Below are 19,714 nucleotides of genomic sequence, written 5' to 3'. Positions count from 1 at the left end.
TGTTCTTAACCTGAAACGCTTCTTAACATTTCGCTAATGGGGCCTCCCACTGCACCACTGGAATGCAATTTCTGTTCTTATCCTGGGGCAAAGTTCTGGAGCAACCACTTCCTGGTTAGCGGAGTTTGTAACCCAAAGCGTCTGTAACCCGAGGTACCACTGTATATGGACATATGATTGCAATCCCAAGTGCAGTCTTGTATTTAAGGACAAGCTTTATAGCCAGAGATGCAAGGAATTGCTGAGCAGGGAAGTGCAGTGGGTGGCTGCAGAAGAGACAAAGTTTCTGGTCCTCTTCTGACAGCACACTGCAGGCTAGTACAGTGGTACCTTGGTTTACGAACTTAATCCGTTCCAGAAGTCTGTTCTTAAACCAAAGCGTCCTTAAACCAAGGTGCGCTTTCCTATAGCAGCGGGGGGCTCAATTAACAAATGGAACACACTCAACATGTTCTGCTTCCAAGGCAAAGTTCACAAACCAAAACACCTACTTCCGGGTTTGCAGCATTCTTAATCCAAGTTGTTCATAAACTAAGCTGTTCTTAAACCAAGGTACCACTGTAGCTGCTGCGGACTTGTTTAAAAGGCTGCCCAATTCCGACCAAAGTTGTTGACCTTTTTTTTAGGACTGAACTTCTTGAGGGTTTTTTAGGATTTTACCCCAAAGTTGTTGAAGTTGTGGGGTTTTTTTTTAGGTTTATTTACAATTTTGAAATAAACTGCCACAGGGGCCAGATTAAACCAACCGATTAGGTCTTCCGAAACAAACTTCGGACATGCCTGTACTAAATACAGTGGTACCTTGGTTTACAACCATAATATGTTCCGGAGGTCTGTTTGTAAACCAAAACAGGTTGTAACCTAAGGCGCGCTTTCGCCAATGCGGCCTCCCAAAAAAATTAGTTTGTAATAAAAAAAAAGGGGTTGTAATCCAAAAAAAGGTTGCAAACTAGGACACGCACTACTGGATTTGACGTGTTTGTAATCCAAAACATATGCAAACCAAGACATATGCAAACCAGGGTACCACTGTAGCCTGAAAACCTATAGCAAAGACACAGTTGGTTGTGTTTTTGTTCTGATATAAAATGCCAGAAATCTGGACAAGTATTTAAACCAGTATTTTAAAATCAGATGAATTTAAAGAAAAACTTCTCCCAATGACAGCTAGTCTTAAAATGTTCAGCCTCATGAAAAAAAGCAGCAACGCAGCAAACTTCCTTCAAAAAAAAGGGAAGAAGCTAAACATAAAAGCTGATTATTTAATTTATACTGAAGAATGGTGTCTACAGAATGCCCTCTGAAAGTTGCAAGGAGCACTGAACCTTCTTAAATCCATACCATAACCAATTCCTTTGCACGCTACTGTGCATATCTGTAAGCTTGTTAATATGTTAACAAAATATATCTATAAACCCCAAACTGTCAGGGGGACTCATGCTGCCCCCCTTTTTACCTTCCAGCAATGTTAATGAAGGTGCATGCAGCCTGAACACTGAATTGTTAGATTACACATCAACCCTCATCTGCCAGTCATTTCCCATTCCAACCAGTAATCTACAAAGGTGACAAAAAGTAAATATACTTTTCTCCGATATACCAGATGCATCAAATTCCCCTGAGATTCAATGTGCTAACACCACCACCACCAAGGACTGAAACTGAAGCAAGCCTTTAATTTGGTCCTTTACTTTTAACTAAAATAAGCCATTAAAAAAACAGAACTTTATTTTTATTTTTAAAAACCCAACATTAAAGTTCTTTTGTACCCAATGCATTACAAAGCAAAGGGGGAAAATCAATCCCGATTATACTTTTAAGAGGAGAAACAGATGCTTCTTCCTGACTAAACTGTCTACCAAGTGTTAGTCAGTGAACTGACCTGCCTGCAGGGCAATCATATCAGTCGTAAGCCGTATCAATCATTTCTTTTAAGCCCTCGCTTATTAAAGAATGGAGGATTTAAGGTAGACTCACACTATTAAAATTCATTTCTTTTATCAACATTTAGCAACATAAAATGCCTCCAAAAGCCCAAACGAGCAAAGATAACGTAATCAGCTCACAAATCAATCAAATGGGGTTAACACGAGACACTACTTTTCTTCAGGAGCATTCAGATATGATCCAGTTATAAAAACTGTGACTTTTCCTTGGGCAGCCCTTGTTGACTAAGTGTTAAAAAAAGGCATTTGCCATTATAACAGCATAAAACTAACGCCTCAGAGTGTTACCTACTCAGGCCTTTTAGCAAATTTGTTAACACTTTTAGGTATATTACTCCACCTTTCTCTTAGTGTGAACTGGTATCAATTATTTAGCCAGTTTTATTATGTTATTAGAATACCTGCTGATTAATCATGAGTCACTTTAGAACACTGCCCTTCACTTGCATCATGCATTTCTGCTCTTAAATACAAGAGATGCAAGATTAAACAACTGACAAAGCTACAAAAATGAACACCATCAACCTGGAGAGAAAAAATTGATACTTCACTCTGAGTATTGTCTTACTCCAGAGTACTTTTAAAAATTCTTTTTTTAAAAGCCCATAAACATTTTTTTAAAAATGGGACAATAAAAAAAAATCCAATTGATGCCAAAATCAGTACAAATGAGCTCTCCGCAGCTAAACTAAATTCTTATATGAGAGAGGGTGAGATCAGAACCAACTCCAACCTTTATTTTCACAATTAAAACCCCTTAAAAAAATAAACACAACAAAACAGACACAAGCAAATGTACAACTATCCAACACTGTCATGTTTATTCTTACCCAGCAAAGTAAAAAAGGGAACCTTTTAATACTTAATTTTGTGAGTATTAAACAACTAGTGCGAAAAACAAGATGCATGTAAACTATTTCTACTGCCTCTGCTTCAATGACTAGCTGAGACAACCTGTTATAGGAGGTGTTAATTGGCAATAGGAGTGCAAGTCAGAAGCATGTTCCCCATCGTCCTAACCCAGCAAGGCTAGGTCATTAAAGTGGAAATGAATTCTTTCATGCTGACTTAACTCTTGGAGTGCAGATTTTCAGCTGTTACACCTATAGACAATTGAGAGTGTGTGTTAAACCACTTGCCTCTAAAGAAGAACCCCTCTATATCGTGTATAATTTATATTTTATTATTCATGGAACTTATTCATTAAAAAATAAAAATAAGTTTAAAGGGTTTTTAAAGCATTAATGCATACCTCCCTATATGCAGTTTCAGTATATATATATATATATATATATATATACACACACACACACACACACACACACAGGCATTGCAATCTGTATACTTGGGGGAAAAGAGTGTAAGACAAGTGGTTTTTCTTAACAAAGGTTAAATTATGCTAAAATCCCAAGGCAAAATTTGTGTTTAATCCCACCAATAGTCGTTAAAATCATCTGTACACTCCTATGGTTTTATCTCTGCTCATGTTTTATATTTGCAAGGCAGGGAAAATTTGGGTGTTCATGTATTTAGATATTTCCATACCACCATCACCATATGGTCACAGGGCAATGTGAGGCATATTAAAACACACCTCTACATATTTCTAAAGCCAATTAAAACATCAATACAAAGTAGACACAGCATAAACTAAAATGAGGAAATCATGAAACAGCAATGGGTGCAATACAAAACTGCCCTCAAACAAGTTACACTTCACCTCCAAAAGCCTGCCAAAAAGGTATATCTTTACATTCCTCCTAAAAGAGTGTAGTGGTGAGGTGAAACACATCTCAGTGGGAAGAACATTCCAATGTTTTGGAGCCACCACTGATAAAGCCCTACTATGGGTCCTTGCACTGCTGACCCTGTGATGGACAGGGACCATCAGATAGGCTTCAATGGCTGATCTTAAAGACCATGCTGGATTGGAATAGGAGGTGTTGAAAGTACAGTACACACATCTAAGCAATACCATATGCAGCCAGTATGTGAGACTAGATTTAGTTCAGATTCCTGCTCAGACATGAGGCTTAATGGATGAGGTTGGGCCAGTTGCTATCTTGGTGCCCAACAATGACAGCATTGTTGCAAGGAGACGATGGAGTGCACATCACACTAACAATATGTTTCCGAGCACAATTCAAAGTGTTGGTGCTGACCTTTAAAGCCCTAAACGGCCTCGGTCCTGTATACCTGAAGGAGCGTCTCCACCCCCATCGTTGAGCCCGGACACTGAGATCCAGCGCCGAGGGCCTTCTGGCGGTTCCCTCATTGCGAGAAGTAAGGTTACAGGGAACCAGGCAGAGGGCCTTCTCAGTAGTGGCGCCTGCCCTGTGGAACGCAGGTGTCAAAGTAATAAACAACTATTTTACTTTTAAAAGACAACTGAAGGCAGCCCTCTTTAGGGAAGTTTTTAATGTCTGATGCTGTACTGTTTTTAATATTCAGTTGGAAGCCGCCCAGAGTGGCTGGGGAAACCCAGCCAGATGGGCGGGGTATAAATAATAAATTATTCTTATTATTATTATTGGTGGAAGGGTGAGCTAAAGGACAAAGAACCTCTACCTACCACAAAAAAAATAGTATTGTCCAAAAAACCCCCTGTAATTATTACCTACACACGGAACATAGCAGTAAGATGTGCTCAGACACTCTTTTCAATTAATGCTTTACAAAAATGTTTTCTGAAATGAGATGAACAGCATCTTGCTCGAAATGTCCACTTTTGTTGTCCTTCAGAGCTAAGGATATATACATTAGCGAACTAGAGGAAGCCAACACACCCCAGCGACAAGCAGCAGACAATGTACCAAAGAAATCTAAAAAGGGCAATTCTCCAAGAGTTTTCAAGCATCAAAATGCCATTCCACACTATGCAACACACTTAAAATGACTAGTCCCACTATTTGGCTCAGAGGAAAGAACTTAAGTCCATTTGCTTTTTCATGAGACAAATGTTTAGGTGCCATCTGTAGAGATTACTGGTGGACAGTCATATGAAGGGAATTTACTTTCTGAAACATTTGTAAGGAGACCGTAAGGAGCACTGAAGCTGACTGAAAACATATGCTCAGTAAGCACTATTAAAATTTACAGAAAAAGGAAACAAAGAAGAGTATATAGCATCAATGTATTATTCTAGAAATATTAGAAAGTTCTAAAAAAAAAAAATCTTCTCCAGTCCATTAGAAGCAATTTTGTCAAAATTACGTATACACGTATATATGAGATTCTCTGTTGCTCTAAAAAACATATGATTAAGTCAAGAGATCCTGGAATACTGTTCATGTGTACATTCTACAAAACTGGCTGTTATAAAGCTTAAAATCTCATTTAAAATATCCCATGAGAATGGACAATTAATATAAACCTGCAAAAAAGTAAAACTTTACGAATGGGAGAATACATACAGCTTGATACAGGGAACTCAACAAAATGTATGAAAAATGTTGCCTGTGCTTTCAAAAGTCTACTGGAGGTCATGTGTATCTGAATCCTTGTCTTAAAAAAACCCCAATAACCCGATACTTGTATATTTCCTTGCTTGGATATTTTCAATATTTATGGAAGCTTTGTGATTTCCACTGCAGGGGACAAAGCCAGTGCTGCCCCCAACCTTCCATGACATTTCGCTCAGCTATTTCACCGAGAACACACAGAAGCCATTTTACCATAGGAGTGGGTGGGAGGGACTCATCCCACATCCTGCTGTGTCTCAAGCTGAAGGGTAGATGCATATTCACCCCTTCCTCCCTCTGTGTGAGGAGGGCTCTGCAAGCATAGGGTCTGCTGGCTTAGCTCAAAACATAGCAAGAAGCAGGCAGGTTAGGAGCCAAGAACTCACTTTCCTGCCTTCCTCAATCTTCCCAAAGGTTGAAATCCTCTGCAAATTTTTGGGGTGTAGGAAATGTAGAGGAGGAAACAACTTATTTCCCTGCCCTTTCCCAGTAAAGGGGTATTAATACAATAGGCGGCTTACAGGCATTTATTTTTTCAGAATCCTGAACCGATTCAATGATTGAGGTAAGGTACCCAGTGTTCTTGATGATGTGATAGCCTGTTAGAAAAGGAGACAATAGTAATCTCCTGACCCCAAGGTTTCCTGATGATCACTACTAAGCCCAGTCCAGGAATGCAGAGTTCCCAGCATGAGAACAGATACTGCTTAAAGTTTTTCTTTACGCCCTTCCCTCATATAGCTTGGCTTTTTTAAGAGGTTACTTGAGGGAAGAGGTGGGCCAACATACTTCTGCACACCTCTCCTCTGGGCTTTTCATTAATGCTTTAGAACCTGACCATGCACAGATTGACTCAAGAGTCAAGACTGAGGAATATGCCACATTAAATTAAATTAGAATTAGCATAGGAGTGCAAGCCATATCTGAATGGGTATGGATGACCGAAACCATTGTTTATGAACATCACTTCTGCCATACTCTTCTGCTGCACTAGCAGCAGAGCTTAACAGGAAATTAACGACACTCCTGAAACCCTATTTTTTTAAAAATCAAACAATAGAACATTAAAAAGAAACTTTTAAAAATATATGCCTGGTAACCACAATGCCAGGATGCAAGTTCCTGAAGTGTAAGAAAGGCCTAACGCGTTTATGGTTCAAGACAAGTTAGAAGAATGCTTGCCTTCAGATTTTTCAACAGATCGTTCATCTGTCATTGTAAAACACACAAAAGGAAACAGTGCCTGTGAGTTCAACTTCTACATACATTAGATCAGCATGTACAATAGGATTTTTAGATCAGTGGCAGGTCTCTTAGGTGCTACAGGTTTTATCAATGAGTTCTTTTAAAAAAAAAAAAAAGAAGGAAAGTGTTTCTACAGAATCAAGCAGTGCAGCACTTGAAACCTCTTTCAAAGTGACAGTTTTCAAGTGCCATGTACAATGCCCTAATCTGGAAGTGTCCCAGCTAACCCATCTGATCAACAATTTCACAGATGGAAGCACTTGATGCCTAATTGGCAAGCCCATTATTCAAACAAAATAGCTATTTGCAATTCTTGCTTCTTTATTTCCAGTTGAAGTGCTAACGCGGCTAAGAGACAGGTCACCCCTCCCCCCCCCGCTCCTTTCTAAAAAAAGTGGTCCACCTTTACATGCATTCCCAGAAGACACCACTTAAAAGCATCTACCCAAAATTGCAATAAGCAAATATGGCAAGATGCTATGTTCTGCATTCAAGGACAGACTTAGCTGGCGTTGCAGTTACTCTTTTTGAGGGCTGTATACAGTGTTACTCTGGGTTATTTACCCACCCACCCGCATCATCATGTCACCAGCTGTCAGTGCTATTGTGCACTAGAAATGACATTTCAGAATTCAGAAAAGGAAATGCAGTGAGAAGAAATGTTTAATTTACATTAATAAATTATATCAGTAAATTCCAAATCCTTAGTCAACACAAGGTAATTGTACCGTTACCCCCTATAGCCCAGGTGTAGGCAAAAGGAAGATAGGCATTTACTGGTAAATGTCTAGGTGGTTAGCAATAGAACAGCAAGGGGCTCTGGCTCCAAATTGTTGGAACAGCAGCAAAAACAAAACAAAAAGTCTTTTTCCATCTAAATTAGGCTGCTGATATTAAGAAAGCAGATCAGGGGTGCATTTTGGTGTGACAGGAACTCAGCTCAATTCACTACAGGTACTGAAAACACATTACTAGGCTCTGAATGCACTCAGAAGCAGAATCATTTTTTAAATCCTCATTGTGCGTCTATTGTACATGGCTCCTGTTAGTAGATCTTGGGGTTCTAGAAAAAAAACAAAGTGGGCCTGCCAAGCCTAAATCATGCCCACTCCTGCTGCAACCCACTGGAGAAATCTCTCCTTATCTGCCCTGTACACAAAAGACATGAGCAAACATGGCTGTTGACAACACAAATCTTTCATTATAAAAGCCATCAGTCTTGTTTGAGCAGTCCCCATACTGCTCACTGGAAAGAATGGCTATGAGCCAGGGCCAGGTTCTCAGCCACAATTCCACCTTTTGTAAAGCAGAAAATTGTTTATTCATTAAATTTATATCCTATTCTTCCTTCCAAATAGTGCTCAGGGCAGCTAATGTAAGATCCAGTGATACTGCATGAGGGTTTTTTGTTTTTACAATCAAGCAGTTTATAAATTTTATGAAATTGGTAAGTAAACGCCCAATCATTAAAATGACCATTATAACAATGACAGCGCCTAAATGCACCAATTCCCTGCCAGAGGCATGGCCAAACAAAAATGATGATGATCTTCTGCATGCGGTTGTTAAAAGAAAAATATCCAAGGCGGAAAATGTTGCATTTATTACACTTTCAAAGGAAGAAGCTATTTAAGGGGAGATCTGCTCCAATGCTTATTTAGTCTATTGTACCTCCCCTATACACTCAAGGTATCTCCTTAAATAGGGTCATTAGAGGCAGTCTGAATTACTTTAAAGTAAAAATAGGCAATCTCAGGACTGGGGACGGAATGTGGCTCTCCAAGCCTCCCAACTCCCCTCAGCCACGTTACCTACAAGCTCTTACTTTGCAGCTTTGTGCTTTTGCCTGGCTGGACTGTGCTATTGAACTCTGATGTTTCTTGCTTCCCTGGACCGAGGAGGAGTGCAGAAACTAGTTTAGTGTGCCTTAATGTAAAATTTACAATAATTGCCCCATCCACTGTTGCTTCTGGCCCCACCCTCCCCTGGTGTGTGATCACTGGAGCATTTGCCAAAAGAGAATGAGGCCCTTGGCCTGAAAAAGGTTGTCGCCCCTCCTGCTTTCAGAGGTGAAAAGCCCCTTCTTTCCCCAAGGAGACAGATAGCCACATTCAGACTACTACCCAAAGACCAGTTATTGGTGATCTTAGTTTGCAAAGAAGCTATGATTTGAGGAGAGTATGCAAGTCCAAGGTTTATCTCTACTTACATACAATCCTCTAAGCCAGAGCTTTCCAAACTGTGTGTTGCAACACCTTAGTGCAGAGGTTTTCAATGTTTTTGAGTCCACAGCTCGTTCTGTGGCACCCCAGTGGGGCCCAGTTATGCCACCCCCTGCCTGCAGAGCCAGCAGCCCCTCAGTCCTTTTTGAACACACCCTTGTGGAGTGTTCCTCAGCTCCTCTCTTCTCCCCTCTCCTTGAGAGTCCTCTGGACAGCTGCAACTGCCCCTCCTGGTCTGAGCTGCCTCCCCTGCCCCAAAGAGAGGTGCCTCCTTACACTTCCTCAGAGAGGGCTGGGAAGCACCCCCTGGCCAGCCCCAAAGGCACTATTCACCTGGAGAGCTTGTAGCCAGGGCTGCTGCAACAAATAGCCGGGCAAGCCTTTAGGAGGCAGAGATGCAAGAGGGCATCAGAGGTGGGATGGAAGGAAAGAGTGACAGAGGCCTGCAGCACCCCGACAATCATTCAAGGCACCCCAGGGTGCCACGGTACACTGGTTGAAAAGCACTGCATGAGTGTGTCTGCTGCAATGTGTAGGTGTGTTGTGTGAACGCTCCCCTCACTCCTCCCAGGGCTGGAAAGGCATTAAACCTCTTGTTTACTAGTAAAACTGAATTATTGTGTCGCTAAACGATGCATGCCTAAAAAGTGTCACCGACCTGAACAGTTTGGAAAGTTCTGCTCTAAGCCACTGATTCCCAATTAGCTACATATGGCAGACCCCGTTTTTCAATAGCCAAGGCATGGAGTCCCTACCTTTGGAAATATTGCTATCTCTAAGGTAGTTTTTGTTGTGTGAATAGTGCCACGGACCTCCTGTGTGGGTTACGTGGACTGCCTGGAGTCCGTGCACCACCAGTTGGGAAACACTACTCTGAGTTTTATGAAGTTATCACTAATTGCAACATTTGTCTCTCAACTTGTCAGAAGCATCATTGCTATAGTATTGATAGCTAACATCAGACACCGAACAGAGCTCCCATTTCAATTTGAACAACCCCCACCCCCCAAAAATACGCTCTAGAGAATTGAGGAATCATATGGAACAGCACAGCTGTCCAAAGAGAATAATGTTTCTCTATCAACTTTATCCATGCCATTCATAAACTTCAATCATGTTACCCCTTATTCCAACTTTTCTCAAAACTGAACAGTACCAAATGTTGTAACCTTTCACCAACTCCACAATGTCCTTTGTGAGCTGATGTAACCAGAACTGTAGACAGCATTCCAAATGTGGTCTCACCATCGATTTGTACAACAGCATTATGGTTGTTGGGATACTGCCAGGGAGACAAAGTCCATCATGACCCCACGTCGCCTCCGGACGTCCATTGATCTCCCGTAGATACAGTATCAGCAATTAGCGACACGAGCTCCAGAAATAGCTTGCCACATTCCAGAGCTCATGCACGCTCTATCAGCAGAATTCACACAGCGAAAGATGCACGCAGGAGAGCATTATTTTCAAGTTTATTCAGCGTTGGTCAGAACAAAGAAAACATGACTGCCTGCTTCGGTGTCTCAGGCACAGAGAGAGAACGAAAGCAAAGACAAAAGCATAAACTTCCTGTGAACAGGAAATACGCAGACTCTGTGACTCACAAAGCCTGCTCCCTTTTAAGGTGGAACGGAAATATCCTAACATCGGTATCAGCAATTTTATTTCCCATTCATTTCCTAATGATGCCTAGCACTGAATTTGCCCTTTTTATATCTGCTACACACTCACAATGCAATTGACAGAAATAATATTCCCAATGCGAGATGAGCGCACAACCCCAGAGTCGTCCGCGACTGGACCTAACCGTCAGGGGTAACTTTACCTTTACGCTTTTATTAGTGAGGACCTCCACAGGTTTAAAAGCCCTTCCACGAGTCAAAGGGCCGCAGTGGTTAGAAGGGCTTTTAAACCTGTGGAGGTCCTATACCACAGTTATTTTCCTACCTTGAATGCATCCTCATTTATCACTCCTCTCCATTTACATGCCTACCTGGAGAGTTCAGACCGACCTCAAGCCAAGACACCCCACTCTCAAGCATCACATGAAAATATCATGCATGATTTTTCAAACAGAGGTATTCTGCTGTCATTATCTCTCCCTCTAATGGAGAACTATTGCTAACAAGAGTTTTGCTTATTTGCCTTTTTCATCATGAAATTACATTACAAAACAGGTCACCAAAACAGAACAAAAAATTGCAGTGCAATTTTATAATAAACTGAGCCACAGAAATTAAGTTTAAATGTGTTCTTTTCCCTGATTTGGTGAGAGAAGGACCATTACAATAGTTACAAAGCCTCTAACCTTCTCCGTTTCACTCCAAGGAGAAATTATTATAGATTATGCCTAAATGCACATCTGTTGGGAATTCTAAAGTAATGGACTTTCAAGCTTACTTTAAATTAAGATAGGCTTGAAAAGAAACTGCTACGGACTTGGTCATCAGCATGCCAGTAGGCAGCAGTGATAGAAACAAACATGGAAATCTTTGCCAAAAAAGACCTCAGGACTTTTTAAGGTATGGCATTTTGTTGTGAAAGAGAATAAAGATTACATTGGGTGGAAGGTGTTGGAGGCTTTCTTGGAGGAGCTGTTATTTAAAATAACCATCTTCCTGTACCCAAAAACAAGCATGAAGTTGAAGTACTACAGATCTATTTCCTTACACACAGCAGTCAGTTTTCAATGTTTTTAATTTGTACTATGGCTATGGTGATAACCATGAGGTCTGTGTAAACTAGGTCTGTTCACGCTTACATTGCATCATATGAATGAAAACTGAACTATCATCACTAAGCCAGGAAGGTTTTATTTGCAACTTGTTTGTGTTTTCCACTGCCTGCTGGATCAGATTTTGCCAATTCATCATCTGTGAACATATGATCCCACATGACTAACAAAAATATCCTACAACTTCACACATTGCACACAGACAAATTATGTTTGGAAAGTTAAGACAGTGCAATAATTTACACTGATGTATCAGACAAAGCAGGCTTTTGTGTATGAAAGTTCAAGCCACAATAAACATGCTTTCACACTGACACAAGAAACCCTGTTGCTGCTTTTGCTGCAAGAAACATACACAGCTCCCCTTCAATAATTCATATACAGTAATGTTCACTCAAAATCATGCAACATTGCACCCTCTTCTTTGCACTTACCGTATTTCAAGTGTCTGTGGAAGTTTGATCATATTGGGCTTTTTGTTTTGATGATTAAAAGACTTTAGGAACTGTAATTAAAACTTTTAAAAAAGTAATTAGCATACTGTATACTAACCTGTCCCAGACCAGGCATACCTCCTCCAAGACGAAGAAGTCTATCCATGTTTTCTAAAGAAAAGAAACAAAAAGAAAGCATACCTAGATTCTGATCTGTTTACTAAATTGTTCTCCATATAATTCACCTTCAGTCACTCAGTATGTCAAAAATATTGGTAGTAATTACAACACAACATCAGACTTCCTGTTAATTAACACCACATATTAATTCAAGAAGCTGTCTTCCATACTAATTAACAACCTTACTTTAACTGCATTGGTTTTGGGTTATCCCTGGGTTTGAAAAAGACAAGCATTTCTTGTTTTTTTTTTATATATAGCATTTGCAAAAATCATTGACATTCTCCTCACCCCACTTACCTGAAAAAGCATCTGCATAGCAAAGTAAACAAAACTCATCACCAGTATAATAGAATTCCCTTCAATTTGTCCAGAACGCATCAATATAAAAATAATTCAAAAGTGAAATTTTTTAACATCCTCATTAGTAAGTTCTGTGCTAATTAACTTACAGCTTGTCAGTTAGCATCAAAACTACATGTGAAAGACGCTGAACAAATTATAGATTTCTGAATTAGCATCAAAAGCTTTTCTTAATGAACTCATTACACCAAAAGAATGCTGTAAACATTAAATGCCTTTAGTTAAAATACTAAGGGCTATAGTTCTGTACATTTCCAATCTTGTTAAATGCGGAAAGAGATTAAACCACCAGCATTCTACCATTTGTTATATTGATCTAGTCCTAACACACCTCCAGGTACAACATGTCATTACTAGGTTCTGAAATCTTGAATATCTTAAAGCACAAGCAAGCATGCATTAAAGTGCTCAGAATAGCTAAACTTCCTGAGCCAAGGCTCAACAGGCTCTAGAGCCAGAACGTCTCTCTCACCACTATCAACAGAGTCCACATTCCCAAGATGAGTGGTAAAGGCTTCTAGGGCAGAAGGCATGCAACAGGGGTGGGTAACCTCTGGCGTGCAGGCCTAATTGGCCCACTAGGCTTCCCTATTTGGTCCACGAGACAGCTGCAGTGAAGCCACACCCACCTGCCCTACACCTGACATCATATATGATGTCTGCTGAAGAGCCTTTGGATAAGAGCCTTTGCAAATTGCTTTGTCTAGCACTTAAATGAATGAATGTTAGTGCTTCAGTGAGCTGTGGTTAGAGATTTGGAAAGAAAGGTGTCAAAGGGGCTCCCTCTAACCGACAATCAGCTGGTGACCAGTTAAAGGGAGCCTCTTAGAAGGTGCACTAGGAATGCCAATCAGCACACACATTCAAAGGAGGTTTGCTCTAACTAACAATCAGCTGACTGAGGAGTACAGCAACTTCTTTCAAGTTTGACAAGTGGACGGTCTTGCTCCAATTTAATTCCCTACCTTGGCATATAACTTCAAGCAGGCCTAGATAATAGCATGGGGTGGGGTGGGGTGGTGTAGAAAGGGAGGCTGCACTAAGAACATCTCTCTAGATATGCTTGCTCTAGATCTGACCTAAGACTGTGATGTGATTTAAGAGAAAGGGATCCTTCAATACTTCATATCTACTGATTGCTACAACTTCTCTCTTCCTCTTATTCAGGTGTCTATATAGTTGCTAAGAATGTAATATGCAATTTGCCCAAAGTGTTAAGCTACCTTTCAGTCTGATTCCTATTAATTTCTGAATGAGTAGATAATTACAGTCAAGGGGTTCTTTATGCACATGTGAGCTCCAACATGTAGCTAAAGCTCCCACATATGCAAATGTGGTGTTTCAAAAACTTCAGTATCAGGGCAGCTCTAAACACCACCATCTGCACATGAATGAAGCTCCCCACCACCACCACTGTAGCTCCAGATTGACTATACTGAGACAAAAGCTCCATGATGGAAGCTTTGGAGCAAACCAACAAACTTCAATATTACATCCAACATTTAACTCAGTTAACTAAACTTTTATGACGAGAAAAGTTTCTAAGATTTAATAATTTTGTTCAAAAGTCTTAGTGAGAAAAGAACTAGCAGTAAAAGACCCCTGACTTTCAAAGTCACATAAACCATAGGTGCAGCATGGAACTAGCTTTCTAATGCAGACAAATGTTCTCTGAAATACTCAATAATCAACTGATTATTGATACTTGCAAAGCGGTGGGCGCAGGTGATTGATGTTGCCCGCAAACGCTCTTTTGGCCCTGCTGCAAGTTTACCCCCTCCATACCTGTCCTAGATTAGGTGTAGACAGGTGGGTATGGCTTGGCCAAAATGGCTTAATTATACCCATGGGCCAGAAGTATCTCACTGCTGCTCTAGATAACAGAATTATGTTCCTAAACAATTTAAGTAACACACAGCCAAACATCTAAAGCAGGCATGGCCAAACTGGGCCCTCCAGGTGTTTTGGGACTACAGTTCCCATCATCCCTGACCACTGGTCCTGTTAGCTAGGGATGATGGAAGTTGTAGTCCCAAAACATTTAGAGGGCCAAGTTTGGCCATGCCTGATCTAAAGGAATAACTGGATCTATTCTATGTTTACCTTGTACTCACCCGGTTTTCTGTTCCTTTAAACAACTCTCTTCCTGATCTCAGTTGGATGTCCAAATTCTAGTGTAGGTAAAGCTTAATTCCAACCTAAACAGAAGGAACAAGAATTATTTAGAGTAAGAGAGCATTTCCACTGCTTTAAGTATTCAGTGCTCATATATATACAGTGGTACCTCGGGTTACATACGCTTCAGGTTACAGACTCTGCTAACCCAGAAATAATACCTCGGGTTAAGAACTTTGCTTCAGGATGAGAACAGAAATGGTGTGGCGGCGGCACAGGAGGCCCCATTAGCTAAAATGGTGCTTCAGGTTAAGAACAGTTTCAGGTTACCTCCAGAACGAATTAAGTACGTAACCAGCGGTACCACTGTAGTCAATAGCAGTGTTAGAAACTAGGACAGAAAAGCCATTTGCCACATGGCTCCTGAAACCTAGGTTATGGGCCCAACAGAATGTCTAGCCACATTTTTTTTTCAATTCAGTTACACTTTCTATTTATTTTTTTGAAACACATGAACTAATACACAGTTCACATCAGTGACACATTCTTATTCATATTTTTTAAAGCAATTCTTAATTGGACAACACAAACATAAATGGGGCTCAGCCCCCACAATAGTAGCCAAAACCATGTTATTTGAATTAATTAATATTTACAAATACTGGCATATTTTTCACACACACACACACACACACGGGAGAGGCAAAGGGAAGGTCAGCCTCACTTGGGGGGCAGGAAGAGGCACAGCAGCACAATGTCATGCTCGCAGTGGCAGCAGCTCTCAGCGCCAACCTGGTGAGGTGACTGACACTTTCCTGCACAAGCAGCAGCGATCTAACTTGTGTGCAGGGTGGGGAGGCATTTCTCCTGTGCCCTCGGTGGTCGGTGGCAGCAATTTTTCTGTGTCTCAGTCGCCACACATGGCGCCAAGGCTTCTTAAAGTGCTCACAATCTGCTAATCCCTAGTCGCAAAATGCACCTGGTGCTTGGCTAATTTCAAACCATGGGCAACTGTAAGTGTTTATTTTTAAAGCACAGGTGGTGACAATTTTGTGCGCATTCAGTAGGAAGGGGTTTTAAGATTAAATAACTACCTTTGAAATTGTAATTTTTACAATGCTAAGAGAAAGATGCATATTGTATTTAGAACAACAAATGATGTTCCAATATACTCAGCTTTATTTTTAATTTTTTTAAACATATTTTTATTAAAGATTTCTTGGTTTACAAAAGTATGTGTAATGTTTCATTTTTCAAGCTTTATTTCTTGATATGCACATCAGTTTAATGAAGAGCTGTGTACGGAAATATTTTTAAGCTAATAAAAAAACAGAATTAGCTAATACATCCTGGAGTAACTCTCCAAGCACAAGCTAACTGCTATATTACCCATGAAAACTCTTCCTATTGTCCACTTTTATAGGTGCTAAATACCAATTTGATTCAACCCAGCAAAATTAAAATTGCCTATTTAGCAACACAGAGTAGCCATTGTTAAATCATATCAACAATTATATAATGGACTTTGAGGTTGCCACATTACTGTATTTAAAATTGAGGCTCCAGAGGTGAAAAGTGAGCTGATTGAAGGAATAGTAAACTTTCTCCTTCTGCCCTCCACACAGATCCAGTGTTACATACAAGTGCTGCCAACCCTTAAGGAAGCTCCTAAATCCACTTCAAAAAACTAGTTTCATTGTTGTCCTCAAAGCATGTTTAGGAGCACCCCATAGCTCATTTTAATCTTGGTTGGCAACAGTCACACAATGCAGAACCCATTTTATTTTATTAACGATTAAGTGGTATATAAATAACTTAAATAAAATGGTAAGATTTCCAAGCGGTGTTTACCAGATGTAAGGTGAAAGGTAGAGGGGAAGATTTGCAGGCTTTTCAGATCAATCCCTAAATCCAAGTTAATTGTAAGTCTGCACTAGTCCCAAGAAAATGTTGGATGCAAGCCTTTATTAGCCATTTACAGTAGTTAAACATTTCATGAAAGCTGAAAAAGCATTTTTCACATTTTCATATGGGCAAGTTTTTTGCAGATGGATGCTGTTGAGGTGCCAAAAAATAATAGTTAATGAACAAGTACACCAGGAGTTCTGCACAAATGCAACAGGATCTCCAATTATCATAAATATTTGTATTTGCAAATATTTATGCATAATGCAGTATTGTTTTAATAACTATTCCAATGCAAAAATGCTACTTAGAATTTTAAGCTTGGGGGAAGCGTTGCCAAGAAAACAATGTAAACATTCTACTATTGGTTTTGTCAAACATTCTATTAATAGCTAGTTATACATTCTCTAATAGGCTACAAGAGCCACAAACCCATTTTTCAATTAACTTCAACACCTACCACATGTGTATATGAGCATTCTCTACCCAGACATTCTGGGATGACAAGAGAAAGCTATCAATTATGTACAACAGAAAGAGACAGGGGGCCTCCCACCTGGTACTCAGATTTCTCTTGATTTGAACTCAGCTGCTAGACAAGAGAAGGCACCTTGAGCTTTTTCCTGACATGAACTGCCAAGGCATTTCCAAATACTGCAGCATGAAACCAACTCAGATTAGAATTCATCTGTATCAGTTTTGGATCATATGAAAGGACTAGCTCCTTGATAAATATGCAGCATAACTGAGTTACTTGTAAAAACAAAATTGTTGATTACAAGATCCAATGCTACACATAAGGCAATTAGCTAGTTTGGGCTAATTTTGTTGTTAAATTTTTGTCTTGCTTTTTCCATCTTATTTCTTCTTCTCTTACTTTTTAACAGAAGACGCTAAGCATGAACATTTTATAATTAAAAATGCAAACAAAACAAAAAAGTAGTTTGTTGTAGTTAATATACTATAGTAAAGTCAAAGAATGTAACACTGGCTAACAATCACTAAGCTACTACATGAATTTTATTACTCTGCAGATGGGAAACCACAATAAAACATATCATAAGAACAATACAAAATTATTGCAATGACTGGCTCATCTTGAAGTGTGAACGACTGTATAGGCCTCTACTGTAAAGGAATAACTTGCATTAGAAAGACATAGAGTCTCACACAAACATATCTAAATAGGAGAATCAAGAGAGATTACACAAATTATAAAGCCCTTACAAAATGTATAAACTACTATGCTTTCTTGTCAATAAAAAACAAAGACAGTAAGATATAGCAAACAAAATCTTTGGTACACAACTTCACAGCTACAGTGGTGGAGCAGTTAAAAATAGCTAGGTTTTTCTTTTAAAAGATGGGACTACTACCACCACAGGCAGTTATTGGGTTCAGAGTTCTTATCAGAGGCAGCAAGAGATCACTGGACTGCATCCTCAGTTCAGGTGATTTTAACAGCACCCCTCAGTAAAACTTCACCTGTTTCTACAATATCGCACATGTTTTTGAAAAGGACCTGAAATTATGGAAACACTCCACAAGTTGAAAGCAGCATTTTGAACTCGGGAGGCTGACAGCCCTCTAAGTTAACAGGACTTACTCCCAGTTTACCTGAGTGCAAAATTTCACCTCACCTCAGGGTTTTAACCCCTTTTCTCCTAATACTATCCGTGGCAGAGAAAAATCAAAAGTTTGACGACCTTTCTTTCCGTCCTTCTCTTGGCAACAGCTTTAGATCAAGATGAAGAAAGAAAGAGACGGTAGTCAGAGATTATGATGGCATAACCAAGCCCTACACTTTCCAACAGAGTAAGTCAGCAATGGAGAATATGTATAAGCAGGGCTGGGGAAAACGTGACCCTCATGATGCTGCTAAACCAACGGTGGGCAGGAGGTGTGTGTGTATGTATTCATGTGTGTGCATACATGCATACATACATACATACATATGACTATGAATATACATATGAATATGTATGTGTGTGTGTGTGTGTGTGTGTAGACCACCCCAAATATATATTTTCTAATGCAGGCCACAATTAATAAATAATAAATTATACACACACGTAGTGTATATATTTGGGGAGGCCTGCATTAGACCTGATAGGCTCCTGAACCAGCTTTTAAACAATAATAACAACGTCTCTCTCTCTCTCTCTCTCTCTCTCTCTCTGTGTGTGTGTGTGTTTGGGGAGGCCTACATTAGACCAGTTTTTAAACAATCATTAACAACAACATACAGTATATCTCTCCCACCGAAATTAGAAACCCGAGTCCCGATGGGTCAGAGAAGCACGCCGCCCCTTGGTTCTGAACTGCGTCTTTCGCAGCCGCCTCTGGCTGTTTTAGATCCTGGAGATCAAGATAAAAAGCGAAGTAAACTTGACGAAGCGGCCAGCGCCCCTTGCCTCTTGGCTCGCCTACAACTCCCATGGCGCTGCCCCTCACCCCGCAGCTATCGGGTCATCCTGGCAGGGGGGTTCGTGAACCCAACGAAGCCCGGAGGGCAACCACGCCGGCTACTCTCGCGTCACAGGCCGCCCTCACACGCGCGGGCCCGAGGCCTACCTGGCTGCTCGAGCCCTTCCGTGTCGCCGACAGCCGCGCTCGCCGCCGCCTTCCGCTCAGCCGGGCCGCGATGAATCAGCCCGATTCATTCAAAGCCGGCGCACCGTCCCAGGCCTTCCCCCTCACGCCTTGCACTCTCAGACAGCCTTCCCCCGAACACTTCCGGAGGCCAAAGGGCGACGCCCGTCTTCGGCTTCCGTTTCACGGCGGCGACCAATAGCACGACCGAACTCGGAGCCATGGCGACGGAACGTGCCGCCTACCATGACTCCCTTTCGCCGCTTCTGCTGCTTCTCCGGCTACGCCCCGCCTCCTGGGTTGCCCGGAGCTTCGTGGCCTCAGCCCTGTTGTTCCCTACATGCCCCCCCCAAAACCCGCCTACGGCATACTACGTAAGCGCGTTTGACCGTGTGTTGGTACGCGCGGGACCCTGATTGGCCACCATACCCAGCGCGTGCCTATTTCATAGTTGCTGTTGTTATGAGACTCACTCCCGCCTTTCTCTATCCATCCATCCATCCATCCATCCGCACAT

At 40.9% G+C, this 19,714-nt stretch overlaps 1 protein-coding gene across 6 annotated transcripts in view; it reads right to left on the bottom strand.

Annotated features, from left to right (window-relative positions):
- The window catches only part of PSMD14 (proteasome 26S subunit, non-ATPase 14), a 57,217-nt gene extending 37,723 nt beyond the window's left edge, over window positions 1-19,494 (bottom strand). The window contains exons 1-4 of one of the 6 annotated variants that reach the window (XM_081008857.1): window positions 19,180-19,494; window positions 18,852-18,963; window positions 14,689-14,783; window positions 12,161-12,213 (exon numbers count right to left, since the gene is read on the bottom strand). In XM_081008857.1, coding sequence (XP_080864983.1) covers window positions 12,161-12,208 — 48 coding nt within the window. In that variant the 5' untranslated portion in view covers window positions 12,209-12,213; window positions 14,689-14,783; window positions 18,852-18,963; window positions 19,180-19,494. The remainder of the gene's footprint in view (window positions 1-12,160; window positions 12,214-14,688; window positions 14,784-18,851; window positions 18,964-19,179) is intronic. The other 5 variants (XM_081008856.1, XM_081008854.1, XM_081008853.1 and 2 more) reach the window with 5 other exon arrangements.
- Window positions 19,495-19,714: the final 220 nt, after the last annotated feature.

Source organism: Podarcis pityusensis (genome assembly GCF_964106645.2).
Source record: "Podarcis pityusensis genome assembly, chromosome: 1".
Classification (NCBI taxonomy): domain Eukaryota; kingdom Metazoa; phylum Chordata; class Lepidosauria; order Squamata; family Lacertidae; genus Podarcis; species Podarcis pityusensis.
Note: the sequence above shows the minus strand (reverse complement) of the source record. Positions and strands in the feature narration are given on the sequence as shown.